General features: G+C 38.5%; 1 protein-coding gene and 1 long non-coding RNA gene across 5 annotated transcripts; both read right to left on the bottom strand.

The window, feature by feature from the left end:
• Positions 1-2,035: 2,035 nt before the first annotated feature.
• Positions 2,036-6,035, bottom strand: LOC140016771 (uncharacterized). Of its 4 annotated transcripts, none has more exons than XM_072070566.1 (7): positions 5,761-6,035; positions 5,485-5,621; positions 5,208-5,260; positions 4,348-5,108; positions 3,771-3,851; positions 3,089-3,151; positions 2,036-2,344 (listed from the first exon to the last, which is right to left on the bottom strand). In XM_072070566.1, the coding sequence occupies exons 1-7, from the start codon at positions 5,812-5,814 to the stop codon at positions 2,288-2,290; spliced, it is 1,206 nt and encodes a 401-aa protein (XP_071926667.1). In that variant the 5' UTR covers positions 5,815-6,035; the 3' UTR covers positions 2,036-2,287. The 4 variants fall into 4 exon arrangements, with proteins under 4 accessions (XP_071926667.1, XP_071926668.1, XP_071926670.1 ...); XM_072070567.1 differs by having other exon boundaries at positions 4,348-5,105; XM_072070569.1 differs by having other exon boundaries at positions 4,348-5,105; positions 5,485-5,671; positions 5,761-5,994.
• A 12,465-nt stretch (positions 6,036-18,500) lies between these two features.
• Positions 18,501-19,461, bottom strand: LOC140016662 (uncharacterized). The gene is made up of 2 exons (XR_011822868.1): positions 19,268-19,461; positions 18,501-19,190 (listed from the first exon to the last, which is right to left on the bottom strand). It is a non-coding gene; the product is annotated as an uncharacterized lncRNA (long non-coding RNA).
• Positions 19,462-19,959: the final 498 nt, after the last annotated feature.

Raw genomic sequence — 19,959 nt, 5'->3', positions numbered from 1 at the left:
TTATTTCAACATTTTATTTTCTATCTTATAAATCTAAATCCATAATAAAATACCATCAAAAGTATCCTACCATAGTAATAAAATTATTATTATTATAGTTGTTTATCAAATAGTAGGTATGGACATGAAAATTTTGGTACCTTTTCATTATAATTACATTAGATAATCTTATAACTTTATAGGGAAGTAAATTAAAACTCATTACACAAGGGCATTTTTGGATATTCATTTAAAAATTTGACTAAGTCAATATTATTTTAAGGTTTTGTTACTAAAACTATCAAATCAAGGGAGGTATATGTAATTTTCAAAACCTCAGGAGAGCTCAGTAAAATTGTTAGAAATCCAAACCCAAATCAAGCAACCCCCCCAAAACAACACTCTCCTAACAACAAACGGGCGCTTTTTTCAAGTGTTAAAACTTCTCAGTGCATGTATGTCCATCAAGCATTGGTGGCTGTGAAATTCATTGAATTTTTACTGTACAAAGAACTTAAAACATCATTCAGGTCATTTTTTATTCAGCCAGACGAGTTTAGGGTGGGGTGGTACGGTACGTAATTAGTTTACCTCCCACAAATGAATTAGTTCATGTGAGTAAAGATTAAAAGGGCACGTGTTTTGGAAAGATTGAGAATTGGCTCCCAGACGTGGAACTCGGCAATTTCGGTATTCAAAATCAAGAAACAGCCTCTGCACGAAAGCCAGACGTCTAATGTAAGCCTGAACCAAACAAATCATAACGAAAGTGACTCCCCCAAAACCAAAAGTCTAAACATCGTATTGGGGTTCAGTAGAAGAATTAAGTACAGATGTATCCATCATTATATATATATATATATATATATATATATATATATATATATATATATATATATATATATTGCGACTTAAAAAAATAAGTTTAACTTAATTACGGCTTTTCTTTTAAACAACAAGAAGATTAAACAATCATCCCCAATGAGCGCAGACACGGTGCCATCAAACTAAATTGATAAAATTTTCGTGATTAGACAACATTCGAGAGAGATAGAAAAGTAAGAAATGATGGAGAATGGAGAGGGGGCATTAGTATTACATGCCTGCCTGCCAACAAGTTCACCGGTTGTCTGGTAAACCTAAAACAGAAGAAAATTTTTTTAACATGATGGGGTTAGCTTAGAATTCTTAGGTAATAATGAACAATCAACACGTCTTTATTGATTATTAGGATACGGAGTTTAGGTCGATTTGGAATCATTTCAAGCTACCATCAGCTCTCTCTCTGAATCGGTTGCACCGGTAATTCCATTGACATTTATTTACAACTCAAAACAGAGCCTTCAACTGCTTCACTATTACACCTAATTTTGTTCCCAAGTACAGACGCACATTTCTATTTTCTTCAATGGGGTCAATTAACTACTACTACTACGACTCTATCTTTCTGTCGTGTCCCGCACAAATATTAAAAAGATTCTGCTTTCGTTTTGTATCACCTAGTTTTGGACGCCTTGAGAAAACTAGGGATTTAACCCGTTTAGTTGTGTACTTGGAACAGAGACACGCACTCACTAATCACAACCTAATTACGCATCACATGGAATCGACGAAATGTCCAAAAATAATTTCTCTCATACTCTCAGGACCTCTTTTTTTTTTTCCCCCCCTATTTTGCCAGCTATTCATATGTAACCTGCATCTCCTAATCCGCCATGTCTAGTGTTTACCATTTTTTTTTTCCACTACGCTTACTTGGCTACCATTTCCAATTTGCCACAATGCCCGCAATCACATTAGCAACAAAAAGGCACCGACCTATCAAACATTAAAAGAAAAAAAAAAAGCCCATGCTAGGAGATGAGCAGAACGAAAGATGTAGACTATAGAATCTGAGAATAACCATTGGGGCTAGCACATTGGTCATTCACAAACGTCTGCCAAGCTAAAGGGAATGGGATTCAAATTCCGTTTCCCTGTATCCCTAGCCCCCTAATTCCCTCATCGCACCCGAAAGGAAAGGAAAGGAAAGAAAAATCTCGTTTAGAGGTCAAAGTAAGTAAAACCAGGACATCTTCCATATAACATTAGCCGTTAGAAACTAACACCGCCAAAAATTATACATGTTATCAGCAACTATCAACCACCACCATTACATCTCAAAGGCTATATGGGTGTGCGTAGGTCATGCATAGCCTTCCAGAACCCTTTCAGAACAAATCTCCATGTGTTGTAGGGTCCAAAATTGCCCTTAACCTTTTCTAGAAACTTCTCAACCACATTTTGTTATCTACCTCCCAAGTGTGATTCATATCTGCCTCTTAGCTCGAGCCAGCAGGGCTTGTATGATCTTTTTCCTGGGTCCCTACAATACATTAACACGAACACTCTTTATATGACAAAGGAACAAGATAGTAAAGTAGGACAGTTAAAAGGGAAAAAGGCATCCTTAAGCCCAAAGTTACAGTTAGTTTCCAGTAAATAATAGCGGCCGAATAGAGATTCCAAAAACAAAAACGTGAAGAAAACAAACATGAGGTGTCAATTTTGTATAGGTGATGGACATAACAATTGTAGGACTAATGACTGCAGTTTACTCCTGGCCATCAAGAATCACCATAATTATATCATTAACCTACTCAAGTAAAACACCATCTAGACGGAAGAAAAATCAGGAAACGCCAAAAAAGAAAAGAACGTGCTGACAAGGTGTCAATTTGATCCCTTCTAGTTAAAATCACATGAAAAAGCATACTCGAAGAAATTCCACAATCTTTTGCCTATGCCGACAAAAGCCACCATTATGGTTTAAGTCTGCACATGTAATAGCCTTATCTTCAAGATTCTTGTGTGCTTAATTAAGCTACACATCAATCGTACAAAGCTTTTTCTGTTTCACCCAAAAAGAAAAGTCTTTACAATAACCTTTAGGTAGAAAACTGTAGCTAAGGAACTAAATATACCATATTTTGATAACAACAGAGATCTCTGTGTATGGGATGGTCCAATGAAACCTTATGCAAAAGTGCCCCCGTACAAAAATGAAGGAAAAACATGACACAATGAACTACTGAGCAAACAATGAACAAAATAGCTGCTCAAAGATTACCATGGGTACTCCCAACTCTTTGAGGTCATTGTCACGCATCTGCTTCAATGCATACATATCCACCTGATAAGCAATACAATCAACATAAAAAATTTCTACAATCAGATGTCATATTTGTTCTAAAAGGGCTATCTTTTCTTTTCTTTTTTTTGGGGGGGGGGGCAGTGGGGGATGCGTGGGGAGGGGGTCAGGGGTTGCGTGGGTGTTGGTTTTAAGCTTTAAACCTTAAGAATCTACATAGGAACCTCCAATGCCCTTCATTCTCCTTATCTTGTAAATCTGGTTCTTTTTGCTTAGGTTTTATTTTGTAATACAGCAACACTTTACCATTACTAAACCTAAAGGATAGCAAGGAGAACACTAGGTGAATATAGAATATATGAAGAATTTCAAAGCTACAAGAAGCAGGATCAGAGCTATGGAATTGATATCCCATGCCACAAGCCTTTCAGGTGAATGTTAAAAAAGGCCCCATAAAGACCTGCATGAGAATCATTTGAGAAACCAAAAAACAAAGCAAAGGAGGATCCTAAGCAAGCCTGCTACTGCCATAGTTCGAATTCCTAATTATGCATTAAGATAATGGTTTTCCAGAAAAACATCATATTAGGTGAACGTTGCTTACCATCAAAATAACAAATTCCAACTGCAAGAACACTGAAAGAAAAAAAAAGACACATACCTCCTCAGCCTTAAAGTTGATGGCATATTTATCTAGCCCCAGGGAATGCAAAAAGCTATCAACTGTAGGTTGATCCTCAACCTGCAGAAAAATAAGCCGTTAAGAAGGCATGGATGTGTTGAGCACACACAACTAGTACTATTAGAGCTTAATGCTTTTGATGGTGACAACTTTTTTTTTTTTTAACCCCCCCTTCCCTTGATCAGACAGGGTTGCTGTGCACACCTTTAACTGTTTCCCATGGGGTTTTTTTTTTGGGTTGTTGTTGGGGGGGGGGGGGGGAGGGAGGGAGCGGGAAGTGCATTGACATTGACATCCAAAAACTTTGCTATAAATTCTGCTTAGTGTTTCCTACAGCTATAGAGAAAGACTCCACTAGACAGAAGGAGATTCATGGCAGCGACTGAGAATGACCCTAAGTTGAGAAAACACCCCATGGTGCCATTTAATTCAACTATAAATTCAAGTTAGCTGCCCTGGAAGGGCATTTTGAGTTAGCTATCATAGCAATAAGCAGTGTCACCACGAAAATTCCAGGACAGAAAGAGGAAAGGAAGGAGTTTAGTAGTTTTTATACTGTGTATGAACTTCTCTGTGAAAGAGTAACTGATGGAGGAAGCGAAGCAAGTGGCGGTGCCATGGACTTTGCAGGAGCAGCCGTTTGTGCTGTTTTTGCCACGTAAGGAGCAGAACTGATGGGGCATGAATGTTCCAAAGCTTCCTTGCTCATATATGAACTCCCCCTAGATTCATTGTAAGCCCTTACTAGAGGCAGTTCCTCTAGCTCTTCATTCCTCCTTGACGGAGTGAGACCTCTAGAAGAACCTGCAACCCTACCTCCTTGCCTCAAACTATCCAAAGTCCAAGGAGAATAAGAATTTCTTAACGAGTCTAAATGTGGCAAAGAATCAGTAGTTCGTGAGGATCGAATTTGACCAGGAAAGCTTGAACTATTTGATCCCAGCCTAAGGTTTCTATCATCTTTTGGCCCTGGCATGACATATCTAACATCCCTGGATTCAGAAAGGGGCTGCCTAGCATCCCTGGGTTCTGAAACATGTCGTCTACCATCACTTGGTTCAGGCATAAGATATCTAGCATTCCTCGGCTCTAGCATCTGGTGTCTACCGTCCCTCGGCTCTGGAAAATGCTTTCTTGGATCCTTCAGCTGAGGCATCCATTGCTGCGTACCTAGGCTACTTGTTGAAGACTGGGCAGGCCTTGACAGCAAGTCACGAAGGTCCATTCCATTCAGCTGGCGGGAACTTTGACCCTTGTTAAGACTAGTTTTGTGCATAATTTTGAACCGCAAGTCATCTTTATTCAGAGTAACATCTTCTTCAGCGTAAAAAGATCAGGATTTCCAAATCAGTCAAGTATTCATTATCTAAGAAACTATGAACAACTTTGTAGTACTTGTTCTAGTAAATCTATTACCGTCCACATCGTTAGAGGCACTTCGACTCAATCTACTAACATCTCCTCGCTGGCTGCAAAAACCATACATTTCAACAATAAAATTCTGATCTTAAATCCAAACTCTGCATAAGCCAGCTTCATACTACCCTTGCTCAAAAATACCAAATTTTCACGAAACGGAATAGACATTCCACCAATTCCCTCCACGGCAGATTAGCTTAAATGAATGTAATTAACTACACATGAACAAAAACGTAAAGAAATCAACATACAAAAATAAATAGATGATGCAAACCGTTTATTGTTAAAATTGGATGATGAATCCACATTGCTTCCCAGCCTATCCCTAACTGATCTTTTAGCCCCAACGGGATGTTGTGAATCAGCAAATGAACTACTATCATCAACACCAGGACCTGCCCTTTTAACCACCTGATGATAATAAACGATCAAATGTCCCATTTTCTCATTTTCCCAGGGAACTGAGTACCCAATCATGAAATGAATAAAGGTCAAGGAAAAACCAAAAAGGGATAAAACTGAAACTGAAATTTTTTATTAAGGAATTTACCTGACCAGCGCGACCTAGGGTTATGGTGACTCGAGAACGGGAAGTCTCTGCCATAGAGGAATTAGGAAAAGAACCAAATTTTAACTTGACTTTTTATCTACCAATACCAATCGAATGATAGAGAGAATTGCAGTACAACAACACTGCATCAAGTTGGATTTCATCCGAAGAAACCCTAGAGCCAACTTGGGAGGAGGAGAATCTCTACCAAGTTCTACTGTTGAGTTCTCCTCCTTTTTTTTTTTTTTTTGGCCGGTTTGAAAGAGGGCGTGCTCAGCTGTGTGATCGTGGTCTAGGCGAGCAGATGGTGCGTGAGTTGCAACCCCGGATTGCCCGGCTTCAGGTTTGTGGTTGGCAAGTTGATGTGGCTCGGTTTTTGGGCTTGGGCCGAGCTACGCTGTACATTTTTCCTCTTCAGAAAATCTATGGCCGTTGGTCTCCTTTCAGAAGTTGGATTTAGGCTTTTCTAACTGATACTATAACTGTAGAGCCTCGTAATATTATAGTTTAGGATTTTGTGCACCTTAAATTCTGCTTGCAAATTCTTGAACTTAATTAAGAACCATAAGATCATTCCATCATGAGTTGTTTTCTTCCTTTTTTTCAAAAAAAAAAAATCCCTTAGAATTAACTCAATGAGTTGACAATCACAGACATTAGTCTTTAAGTCATGGGACATTTGTTATACATACTACTTTTTTCTTTTGAACTTATAGATTTAGGTTGATTTATGATGCAGATGCAGATGATTGATCAAATTAACAAATTTCAGCTGCTGATAAAAGCGTCTGTATTTACGCTTCAGTGAACTTTAAAAAGGTGTGGCACAAAATTTCAACGGGCAGTCTGTCGAAGTGCCGTGATCTTTTTTTCATCTGGGGATATTTGGATGGTTTTTCGTCCCTATTAACCTGATTAGGTTTGTAGCTAGTATAAAAGAAAATTAACTAGCAAAGAGGAAAATCGTGATTTATTGGAGAAGAAGACATCATCTTCATTTTACAGCCCCATAAGACAGGCCGATGAAGTTTTGCACAATATTAGATATTTGTTTATCATTTTGCATCTGCATGCAATGGTTGAGGATAAAAAGAAGAGAGTAAAATATGCTCAGTGACTAGTCCAAAACCATAAGGGGGTTATATGGTAAAGTTTTAAACCAAAAGAGGGTTATATGGTAAAATATAAAATCATACGGGTTAGTGTGTCATGTATTTATAAGGGTAATTTTAACATTTTAAAAGGTTCCGTTACGAATGATCATTTCCGTCACTTTGATACTTTAATCCAAATCATGAGGGGGTTATGTTAAAAAACTAAACTATAGAGGATAAAGTGTAATTTGTCCTAAATTTAATCTCATTTAGGATCTGAAAGTACTATAAAATTTCCATGAAAACAAATATTAACCACTATATTATACCCAAAAAGAACACATGTTAGCTAATATTGAAAATATTGACTATGAATCTACTAGTCAGTACTCTGCCGTCTCCATCGTTTTACTTTGCCTCCATCATCTGTGTCGCACGTTCCTCTTATATCTCATATTTGTATTCACAGATTTCTTTAGGTTCTTGAATATATATATATATATATATATATATACATATATATATATATACTAGATTATTGTTAGAATTCCAAATCAACTTGTGTTTAAGGATAGGTTAGAATAAAATGCTAAGAAATAACTGGTGGAACTATTCTACAAATGGGATAATAAATTCGTGTTTAAGGTTAGAAAATATGTATTTATTGAATCATTTTTTCATGTTCAAAAGAAAAAAGTTGGGCCAACTGTAAAAGTTCAAAAACTATAATCCATTTCTTTTTTTTTTTGTCAAAAGGTCGGTAACTTCTATTACTATACATAAACTTTACATGTAAGATGGGCAACTGCCCTCAATATCTGCTTGCACCAGTGCAGGCAACCAATCTGGGAAGATATCCTTCCATTCAGTTAGTTTTTTTGAGCTAATTGCCAATTTGGCAAGTCTATGGCTAACAAAGTTGTTTACTCTTCGAGTGAAGGTAAAACAACATTCATAAAAATTTGTTCTAAGTTCCCTGATGTCATCCAATACTACTGAGCCTATTTCATACGACTGCTCCTTGTTAATTTCCTCCACCATCTGTAGGCAATCCGATTCAAACACCACCTTCTTCCAACCCTGCTATTTTGCCAGCAACATAGCTGCTCGTAATGCCATTGACTCTTCCAGTTTAGGATTAGAACAACTACGGTTTGGTATTGCCCAAGCTTTCAGAACTTTTCCTTGCCAGTCCCTTGCAACCACTCCCCACCCCGCCAGGCCTTCCTTCTGCTGTAATGCAGCATCTGTGTTTATCTTGACCCAACCCTCCTGAGGAGCCCTCCACCCCTTTGATCCCTCTGCTTCATGCTTACCACTTCCCTGACTCTCCAATTCCTCTGCTTGAGCATCCTGAAATTCCTTCCATTCCCCCACTGCCTTATTCACTGCTACTAACGGATTCCTTTCCTGACCATTGAACTGTTTCTCATTTCTAGATTTCCAGATTTGCCACAATAAATTGACAGTCAGTATAATTTGTTCTACTCCCCTCTCCTGACTACCAGCTCCCTCTAATTCTTCCCACCATGACCAGAATTTGCTTCTGTGATCCTCCAGTCCTTCCCAGCTCACCGGGGCTGCTTTCCATATACATGTTGCATTCCTACAGAAAAACAACATATGCTCTATGGTTTCTACACTCTCCCCACATCCTTTACACATATGATCCCCTCTCAAGCACCTATCCTTAATTACTGCATTCACAGGTAAAATGCCTTGCAGACATTTCCACACAAAATGCTTCAACTTGTACTTCATGTTCAATCCCCAGAGAAAACTCCAATTTCGTGTAGCCCCTTCTTTCCTGCAACTAGTTCCTGTCTCTTACTCCCCTTGCCTCCCCCTCCTTACCTTGCTCTTGGCCAAGCTGTATCCAGACTTGACTGTGTAGACCCCAGTAGTTGAGAATGCCCAATACAACCTGTCTTTCCTTGGCTCCAAACTGAGTGGAATTCCCACAATTTTCCTTCCTTCATCCTGATCAAAAATCTGCTTAATCAGTTCTCTGTCCCATTCCCCATCTTTGATCAGCTCACACACTCTCTGCACCTTAACCCCCTCCCCCTTCCTAGTTTTTACCTTCCCATCCTCAGAATCTGGAAGCCATCTATCCTTCCAAATGTATATAGATTTACCATCACCTACCTGCTTCCTCAGCCCCTCTTCTAGTAAATCTCTAGCTTGCATCAAGCTCTTCCAACACCATGAATCAGCACCTGCACACTTTGTCCTCCAGATGGAACGCCCTTTAAAATATCTGGCACTCATAATCTTACTCATCAGTAAGTTTGGCCGTGTCAAAATTCTCCACAGCTGCTTTGCCAACAGAGCCAAATTGAATTTATGCAACTCCCTGAAGCCCAGCCCCCCTACTGCTTTAACCTCAGTTAGCTTCTCCCAACTCAACCAGTGGATCCTATTCTCCTCCCCCTTCTGACCCCACCAAAACCTTGCCATCTCATTACATATTTCCTTACACAAAGCCTTTGGTAACAAGCAGGCAGACATCACATAGGTAGGCAGTGCCATGATCACAGCCTTCAATAGAACTTCTTTCCCAGCTGGGCTCAACAGTTTCTCCTTCCATCCCTTCAGCCTAGCTATTGTTTTCTGCCTAATAAAATCAAACACCTGTCTCTTAGATCTCCCAATTACCAACGGCAGTCCAAGGTACTTACTTTGTACCACCCTCCTTATTCCCTGCAATTCCCTTAGCACCCCTACTATCTGCCCATGGTTCACATTCCCACTGAACATCACTGATGACTTTTCCATGTTAATCAGTTGACCTGAAGCCTCCTTGTATATCTCCAAAATGCTCCTCAGCTTGCATGCCTCTTCTCCATTTGCCTTACAGAGAATGAGTGAATCATCTGCAAAAAAAAAGTGAGATAACCTGGGAGCTCCCCGAGCCACCCTCATTCCTGACAACAGTCCCTGTAGGTTAGCCTGTCTGATCAAAGAAGACAGTTCTTCAGCACAAATCAGAAACAAAAAAGGGGACAAGGGGTCACCTTGTCTCAAGCCTCTGGTAGGCTTGATAAAACCCACTTTTTCCCCATTAATGTTCACAGAATACGTAACACTAGTTACACATTCCATAATCAATTGAATCCACTTAGGACAGAAACCCATCCTCTGCATCATCTTAGCCAGAAACATCCATTCTACTCTATCATAAGCCTTGGACATGTCTAATTTGATAGCCATATAACCCTCCCTCCCTGTTCTCTTATTTTTTAAGAAATGGACACATTCATGAGCAATCAGGACATTATTTAAAATCTGTCTATCAGGAACAAAGGCAGACTGGGACTCACTAATGCAGACATTCAACACACTCTTAAACCTGCAAGTCAAAACCTTAGCAATGATCTTATAGAGGACATTACACAAACTGATAGGTCTATACTCAGTAATAGAAATGGGAGACTCAGTTTTTGGAATGAGGCTTATTAAGGTCTCATTAATGGACTTCAGGAGGTGACCAGAATGGAAAAAACTTTGCACAGCATTAACTATATCAGACTTGACAGTTTGCCAGAATTTTTGAAAGAAGTAAGGAGGCATACCATCTGGCCCTGGAGACTTGTTTGGTTGCATGGAAAAGACAGCCTGTCTGATTTCCTGCTCTGTAACAGGCCTGGTCAGCCTCCTATTCATATCCAAGGTGATTGTCTGTGGCACCCCCTGCAGAATTTCTACAAAATCTACTGGATTCCCTGTGGTAAAAATTTCCTGGAAGTAGTCTATAATCTCCTTACTCGATTCTTCCACATCTTCACACCATTCTCCTATCCTTTTCTGCAACACACTAATTCTATTCTGCTTCCTTCTACCAGCAACCACTGCATGAAAGAAGCTTGTGTTTCTGTCTCCTTCCTTTAACCATTTTACCCTTGCCTTCTGACTCCAGAATAGCTCTTCCCTTTTATAAGCCTCAGTTAGCCTCCTTTTAAGTCCAGCCAACTTGATCCTATAACCACTAGGCTTGATCTCCTTGACCTCCTTTATCTCCCTCTTAAGCTGCTCAACCAGAGTCTTAGAGTTCCTCTGACTCCCTTTACTCCAGCTTAACAGATCCAGCCTCACTCTCTTAATCTTACATTTCACCTTATACAGTCTAGATCCCTGTTGTTCCTCACCCCAAGCTTTCCCAACAACCTCTCTTATATCCTCCTGTAACAGCCATCTCTTATCAAACATAAACCTTCGCTTCCATTTGCTCCCCCCAGGCCTTGTGTCCAAGAGCAGCATACAATGGTCAGAGGCCTCAGTTTCTATATGCAAACATTTAGCCTTTCCAAATCTCTCAAACCAGCCTCTAGTACTCATAATTCTGTCTAATCTTTCTTTCACCTCTCCCCCATGTCCCCAGTTATTACTCCATGTCCAAGGAATTCCTTCAAAACCAATATCAACTAACTCATTCTTATTAATAAAAGAAGTGAAATCCTGGAAACTTTTCTCAGCCCTCAGGACACCTCCCCACTTCTCATCATTCGATATAATGTCATTGAAGTCCCCCATTACAGCCCAGTATTCACCCCATAAAGCTCTTCTTCTAGTTATAACCTCCCACTGCTCTTTCCTAATACCTACATCAGTACTAGCATAGATACAAATACACCACCAATTGACTCTAGTTTCCTCATCCTCTATTTGTAATTCTATGGTAAAACTTGAAAACAGCACCTTTTTGACCCTAAGTTCTTGTTTCCACATCACCGCCAACCCCCCTGCCTTACCCACATGATCAACAACAAAGACTTTATCAAATTTTGTCCACTGCATCACCTTATTCAAATAAGTTTTTTTCTTCTTTGTTTCAGACAAGAACACAAGAGAAGGAGAGTGGAGTCTAATGACCTCCCTTAGTTGGGGAACTGTCAAGGGGCTCTCCGCACCTCGACAGTTCCACACCACAGCCTTCATTTCCACGTTGGAGTCCCATTTAGGGAGGACTCCAATCCCTCAGAAAGGTCCATCCATTCACAGACCCCACTTTCCACTCTGATCCTCTTACCATTCTCCTTACCAGTTTGACACCACTCCTCATCTATCTCCCCCCTCCACCTTTCTCTTCCCCTTCACTCCCTTGTTGAGATCAGCCTCAATCTCCCCCAAAGGTTTCCTCCTACTGACCTCCAACACCAGCCTTCTCCAGCTCTTACTTCCCCTATACTTCCCAGAACTCTTACTCTTCTGCCTGCCCCTACTCCCCCTGTCTTCCTCTTCCTCCTGAACTGTTCCCCTCTCCCTTCCTACTTCACTCCTCCCTTTGTCTATACCATCTATCCACATCAAATCATCTGATGCCTCCCTTGCAACCCCTGACCCTATCTCCCCCTGCAGAATCACTTGACTCCCCCCTCGCCCCTTATCCTGGCCATTCCCCAGCTCCCTATTCCTCTCCTCCACCAACCCTCCCTTTCCCTGTCCCCCCTCCCCCTTCTCTTCTGCATACACTTCAACTCCCTCCTCAACCACTACCCTCTTCTCCTCCCCCCTTACCTCATTACCAACCCCCCCTCCCCCTGAGTAGACTGTTCTGGATCCACCTGCCTATGAAACTCTTCAGTATACGTTAGGAGCAATTTATGCTCCTCACTCCCACCATCCTTATGAGCTTGAGACTGGCTCCTCCAATCGTCCCTAGTCCCAAACTCCCCTGCACTTCTATTCCTTCTAGAAGGACTTCTGGGATAACTAGCTCTAAGCCAATTCCCAAACTGTGGTTCTCCACCCAGGTTTCTTCCCTTCTTATTACAATTCCTCTCACTATGACCAACCAGTCCACAGCCAAAGCAAAAATCTGGACATTTTTCGTATTTAAATTCTATCCATTTCTTTCCACCACTACTGTTAACCATTATTCCCCTGGGAATAGGACTAGACAAATCCATCTCCACCAAAATTTTCATATGCTTGCCATCCTTCCCTCCACTCTGCGGTATAATCACCTCCTCCACTCCTAAGAAAATACTCCCTATCTTCCTACCAACCTCCTTCGTTACCCAATGCAATGGTAAGTTCCAGATCTGAACCCAAATGAAGGTCCTACTTAGAGCTTTTTCATCCTCCTCTAGACCAACCTCCCATCGCAACAAAATTAAAGGCTGGCCATCATAAATCCATGGCCTCCTACTTAGCACCATCTCTATATCATTTTCACAGTAAAAAATGAACTGGAACAGATTTCGACCGATCTCAACCACCTTTGGCAGCTTCACCTGAGGCCACATATTGGTAGCAAAACTCTTAATTCCCCCAATATTGGCCAATTTCTCCCCCACACCTTACCAATCAAGCTCTGTTTACACTCCAGAGAACCTTTAGCCACCTCCTCCTCATCCAATCGAACCCCTTCCCTTTCTTCCTCTGACAATTTAAACTTCCTTAACACCTCTTCAATATTCTCCATAACTTCTCCGCAGACTCCACCCTGCCAATTCCAGGAGACTTCCCAGCCCGAACAGACCGAAATCAGACAAAAACCTTTTCCACACCCTCAACAGAATCCAAACACCAGCCGAACCTAAAAAAGACAGAGAGAGTAGAGAAGCACAAACAGAAAGGAAAACAAACAACAGAGAAGGAAAACTCAGATCGAAGGAACAAGCAAAAAGAAACACTATCCCAAAAAGCTAAGAAAAGAACAGAGCAAACAGAAAACAAAGTCGAAGAGAACTCCGAGCGCAAGAAAACCAACGCCTATGCTAGAGCCAATGGATGAATCTGGTAAGTTTCCATTCCTAGAGAATTCTGGTAAGTTTCCATTAAAGGAAGGTTGTTACTTGGCGCCAACACTAATGGATCCAGTTTTGAATTTCGTGAAGAAAGTCTGAAAAGTGTGAGCACCCACCAAGGGGGAGTTCCTCTCTCTAGACAGAGAGAAAAAAACTCTCATAAAGAGAGACCCATTATATTGCAGTATAGATTGTTAACAATTGATAACTATAATCCATTTCTTAAATTGCATTTTTTGTATGAAGAAAGTTTATCCTTTAGCCAAAAAAAAAAATATTGTGATCATGAATTTGCCCCAACAAGATTCTGACATGCTGTTGTTAGGAGACAATTCGAGCAATGGAAGTATTTCCTATCAGCCAACCGGTGGTTTTATTTTCTCATTTTTTATGTGTTACAAACGCAAGAAGGCCATTGGCTTCGTTACACGCGCGTTTAATATTAGTCTCATAATGGCTCTTCATGAAAAAAAAAAATGATAAGTCTGAAATTTTTATGCGTAAATGTTGAATCCGTGGATTGTAATGCTTGTATATAGATATATAACACAACCACTCTTAACTTGTTATGAAATTAATGAAATAATAAATGTGAGTGTTCATTCATTTCTCAAGAGATATATTGAAACATTCATCCCTACAAGGTATATTAATACGTTTATGCACCTTCTCGTCATTCATTAATTCATTACGAAACTACTAAATTCATGTATTTATATTAATATTGGTACATAAACCTTTGATCTTGTTTTATTTGTAACCTTTGGAAGAATATACCAACGAATGATGTTAATATCTTTCTCTTATTTTCTTGTCTCTATCTTTCTTTACTTCATTTATTAGTTTACTAGTGATAAACGCACACTCGAGTTGTGTACCATAAAGAAATGCATACTATTTATGGTAAATGAATTTTACATACAAATTTTTGTTATTAAAAAAAATCTTAATCTTCTAAATCATTTTGACTAAATGATTGTTATGTTGGTAGTTACTACTTTGGGTGGTTACATTGAAATGAACATGTTTACATAGTAAATTAAGAAATGCTTATAAGTAATTATCTTGACAACATGTGTTTGGATAATTAAAATTAATTTTTATAAGGGTAAAAATAAAAGTACATAAAGTAACAATAAAATGAATGTGTACATTAAACCCTTCCTCTCCCTTTATGTATAGTGTAGATACTTTATTAGTTTCACAACTAGCCATTATATTTTATAGATATATTTCTAGTATACCACTTTACCCCCTCTCCCCTTGATTTTTGGACACTTTCACAAATCTATCTTTAAAATCTTAAGTGATACAAACTAACAACTGAAAAGTTTTGTATATGTCAATAATTTCCAAAATTACACTATTAGAATCCTAGTTTACTAATATTAACTACAAACTGAATATTGGCCGTTTGCAGAGAGGATCATAGAGTTTATTGTCAAAATAACTCTTCTTTTGAAATATAAGCCCAAAGTAACCTAATTTTAAAATTTATTACCTTTATAATTCTTTTTTTTTCCACATAGGTTGCATATGTGGTAGGATAGAGATAGAGGCACATACTATCTCTCTTTCCCAACTAATATCTTCCTTGATTCTCTCTCTGAACCTTTCCACTTTTTTTTTCCTTTATTATTTTTTGTCCTTTCGTTATTTTTCCTTGTCAAATGTAATTGTTAAAAGCCAATATTTATATTAACAACATCTAAAACTTCATTATCATTCCTAATGTTGTATCTGTAGATGAAAATATTCTCTTCGAATTGATAATTTCAAGGTAAATGAAGATTATTCTCTTGTTTTTTCTGTTGTGCAATTTTTGGAACATTCTTATGGCCTTCAAAAAATTTTGAATACTAATTGCTTTAACAAATGATTTCTCACACCATGTGTTTGACAAAATGTCTAAGAGGAAAACTATGTAACAACATAAATTCATGCTCAGTATAAGCATGTTCATTTGTAGTGCCTCTCTACCACACAATCAAATAATCTCATTTACTTGAAGTATTTTTGCATATTTATTCAATATCAATTAATGGCTTGTGTTACTTTTGAGAAACTTTAGCATTATCTTAATTGCAATAGTTTGATTACTTTTTTGTAAAAGTTCTTTTCAAGGAGTAGGGAGCATAACATAAACAAATATGATAGCCTTGAAGTTTTTTTTAACTTTTTCTTGTTATTGTTTATACTGTTCATTGCAATTTTTGTATTTTGCAAATTTATTTTTGAAAAAAAATATGCAATAAGTTTGATACATTTAAAAAAATTGCAGAGAGCAATAATAGCAAGGTCAATAATGGTGAAATTTATTTTAAATAATTATAAGGAAATTATCACAAAATTATGCAATTTTCTTGTGCCTCTATAATAAAACAATTTAAATTTTTAGTTTTATTGGAAACTATAAATTAGATTAAAACTTTCCTTTCTTGTTATCTTACATGGCAATCAGGGTAATTAGGTGGCAACAATAACATCGATTTGGGAATAAAATTTGAAAGTAAATCACGTTGGGAATATTTTTTAGAAAGAGTATTATTTTGACAAAAAACTCGAGGATCATATGGGTAAATGTTCAAGCATTCCGCAGATGGGAGATCCGTGTCTGACTATGTGAGGAATTGAGTGTCGTCCAAACCTTGATACATATTACTACATATCTTAATCGTCAGTTCGTTCGAACGTTGAGTTCTGAGCTTAAGTATGAATGCGCACATTCAGCCACAGTCCATATACTATAAAAGAATTGCATACAGTAGCAATCTAGCTAGAGGGCTCTTTTATGAAACTGTGGCAGAAAGAAAACTTAGCACGTTCCTTTGGTCTTCTCATGTGTTTGCTTAACAGCTCAAGGGGTACGGTGATCATCAAGTCAAAGAAACCAAAACTATAGCAACAATGTTTACTAATGAAAGGATGAAACGGTTCAACAGTCAAGTCAGTCAAGATCTTTTGATTCTTCGGAAAGATTAGGAAAGACTTTTAACAACTCAAAACATTAAATGAATGGTAAGAAAACACGACTTATCACCATTCATGTAGCATTATTGAGTTTCGTGATGTTTCATGTATCTACAGGGTAAGGCAATCAAGCAGGCGACGCATGTGACATTAATAGCTGGTACATTGGTCATTTGCATGCGTCTTGTAATAGGTTTCAAGCCTGGCTGCAACTCGTCAGTCTGGTTCAGTGTTTGCTTCATAATTTTCTTGCTTTCTTAGTCGGTCAGTCGGTTGCGATTCTCTGGCTGTTGATGTCTCGTTTCGCTCAAGTTTTCTTGATGTTCAATCTCCTCTATATCTGTATTGTACTATTGTTGCAAGCTAGGTTAAAAAGAAAAAAAAAGCGAGATTTGGGTTGAATAAAAGATATCGTAGTTCCTTTGGATGTAGTATATTCTTTTGGAGTTGAAAAAATTTTACTATAATTATTTTAGTAAAAAAGATTAGGCGTTCGTCCAAAACACCCAATACCCCCTTCTCCCTTGCCTCATCACCCGCTCTCTACCACCGGCAACTTTCGCCATCCACCACAACTAGCTACTGCCACCCGCGTCCGCCACCAGTGCGTACTTTATTTAGTGTGTTATTGTAGACAGTATTTTACCAAATCCACTTTTCCAAAACAAACCTAAAACAGGGCTGCAAACAGACTTTGTTCGCCTATAGTGTATTTGTTCTTTTCACAGCTTTAACCTTCCCTCAAACTTTCTTGCGCGTTGACTTATTTGTATGTCCAAAATATGTAAGTTTAAAAATTCCCAACAGAAAGCAAGGAAATTTCCACCGTAAAGACAGAAATGGTAAAGAGAAAAATCAGTTTTTCACTTGTCCTAAGGGTATAATGAGTTGTTAAACAAACTAAATTATCAAAGGAGACACAATCATGTTATTCAGAAATTTAAGCTCGTGAGAGACAACCAAAGTGGCCCTTATTCTTGTGCTCATGAAAGAGACGACAGGTAACCCATCATTTCAATTATCCTGGGCAATAAGTCCAGCGACAAATCAATAGCGATACTCAGTACAAGGCCAGAAAGTAGAATTTTGCGATACCACCATGAGGGTTGATGAGCCACATTCATGCTGCTGTATATTATCTTTTTACGGCATTTCAAACAGTAGATGCTAACCAGACTGGCTGCAAATTCAAATCACTTTACCTACGTTAAAGGTAAACTTAAATACCAATAGTAAAACCTTATACGAAGAAAACAGAAGAACCATGCAACCAATTTATGCAGAAGTATACTGTCTGGCAATTTTTCTAGTTTGAGTTAACTGGGAACATGTTTTACTGTTTCAAGGGACACTTTTCAGGACAAATTCAAATACATCCTTTAATGCGATGAGACGCCAAGACAAGACGAGAAGTAACTCAAGTGCAAAATGAGGTCTGGCTAAGGTCCAAACGATGTTCGCTAGATTAATGCAAAGTTCTGAGCTAGACATTCGTCAAGATGAAGGTTCTGAGCTAGAGATTCATCAAGATGAAGTCAGTTGGTACTCAAACAAAATCAAAATTTTGGAAGAAAACATCAAGCTTGTCTGTTATATATGCTCCATCCTAGCTATTTGATCATGAGGAGGGATATACGGTGGCCAAGATGATTTATCCCTTCACTTACTTGAAGGAACCAATATAAGAGGGAGGGAACAAATTAAATTCATGTCAAAAAGAGGAATAAAGAGTCCATCTGTTTTGGTGTTTACTAGATAAGGTCTCAGTTAAAGGGACTTCAAACCCTATCAATGAAGATAACGATAGCTCCCTCATGACGGATCCCGAAAAACTATTGATCTTGCAAGATGGATCTTGCAAAATTTAATTTATACAACAGACAATCCAGGCATCATCGATGACAATAGAAATATTCCCTCAAACTGAAACTTCAAATACAAATAATTTATTTCATAAACGTATAAGCAAAACTCCAACTCTTTGATGCTTTTATTACGTTGCACCAATGATTTTTTTTTTTTAGCAAAAATCACACCAAAATAACACAAGGGAAACCATGGGCATTATCTTAAAACTAAAAGCAACAATTCACATGCTATAGCATTATTAAACCATCTGCTTCAGTCATCTCTATCCAAGCAAACCTATACCTACCTCAAACATCTTTGATCGATTCAAATTCATTAAACTTGTACACAGATCTGGCAAACAGTCGGACCGATTCGCTTCCATTCCCAATAGGTGAGAGAGAAGAGTAGACAAGAAGAAGAACAAGAAACAGAGGTATACATGTTGTTTCAGCCAAGCTTTCATTCATCGCCAAGCTGGATGTAGAAAATAGGGTTTCTTTTCTTCTTCCCTGGTGAACTCATCATCATGGATCATCTTCACCTCTGACCCGTCTCTCTTTTCTTCTTTCTCTTTTTAGTTCTGACCTTTGAAGTTTTTAAGGGTCTTTGTTGGGTTTGTGAATGGTAACAAGAGGTGGTGGTGGTGGTGGTCTGATGATGATGAAAGTGAGGGATTAATGATGAGATAAAGAGGTTATAAGAGGACACCATGATGATTGCTGGCAGGTGTTTTTCCGCGTCAAGAGTGGAGGTCCAAGGTTACCTATAATCTTCCAAGGGTATCAAAAGTGAAGCTAATTTGCAGGAAAATTTTCGTCTAAAAACCCAAGAAAACGTTACCTTTCTTACACATGCCAAGCTCTTTCTCAACCATGGAGAGAGAAAGAAGGGGAGGGAGACATCTCTCTTTTCATTCTATCTTTTCGTGGACTTACATATATTCTTTTCCTTTGCTTTAGTCCTTTACTCTCAAACCACAACCTCCTCCCTTCTCTCTCTCTCTTTCTCTCTCTCCCTCCCTCCTCCCTCCCCCGGGGGGGAGGGCCAACGTTTTCTTTCGTGTAATAAGCATTTGTAATTTGGTGATGAAGCAATCTCTCAAACGATACGCGTATAGTTCTGTTTTCTTGATGTATTCTCCTTCGAATGGGTGATAGTGGACAGTAATAGTGGACACTAATCCATCAAGAAAGCTTGTATTTCTTCCACAGGTGGATTATATTATGCATTTGCCATCGACTGAAGTGTATGCAATTTTATTTAACAGAACGGATTTAAAATATTAAAGGATGGAAAATTTTTATAATCTCTGTATCCTTTTTATAAGGTGTATAATTTTAATGCCAATGTACTCTAAAATAGTTTCTCGAACATGGAAATTTTTTTTTTCCTTATTCGCGTATTGTACAAGTTACGATATTTGAAGCAATTAAAAACTGATGAACAGTTTAGCGTACTCCAAAACAATTTGACAATACTTGGACTATAACGGAACACAGGGATGTACAAGAACAAATCATAATACTCTACCC

The sequence above is a fragment of the Coffea arabica genome, chromosome 11c (genome assembly GCF_036785885.1).
Source record: "Coffea arabica cultivar ET-39 chromosome 11c, Coffea Arabica ET-39 HiFi, whole genome shotgun sequence".
NCBI classification, from domain to species: domain Eukaryota; kingdom Viridiplantae; phylum Streptophyta; class Magnoliopsida; order Gentianales; family Rubiaceae; genus Coffea; species Coffea arabica.
Note: the sequence above shows the minus strand (reverse complement) of the source record. Positions and strands in the feature narration are given on the sequence as shown.

What these genes read in the sequence shown, in the direction of transcription:
- LOC140016771 (XM_072070566.1), bottom strand. Translation starts at nt 5,814, where the DNA reads ATGGCAGAGACTTCCCGTTCTCGAGTCACCATAACCCTAGGTCGCGCT. An exon ending in TGCCTCTAACGATGTGGACG is followed by an intron (nt 5,109 to 5,207) that starts GTAATAGATTTA and finishes TTTACGCTGAAG; the next exon opens with AAGATGTTACTCTGAATAAA. An exon ending in AAGAGTTGGGAGTACCCATG is followed by an intron (nt 2,345 to 3,088) that starts GTAATCTTTGAG and finishes AATGTATTGTAG; the next exon opens with GGACCCAGGAAAAAGATCAT.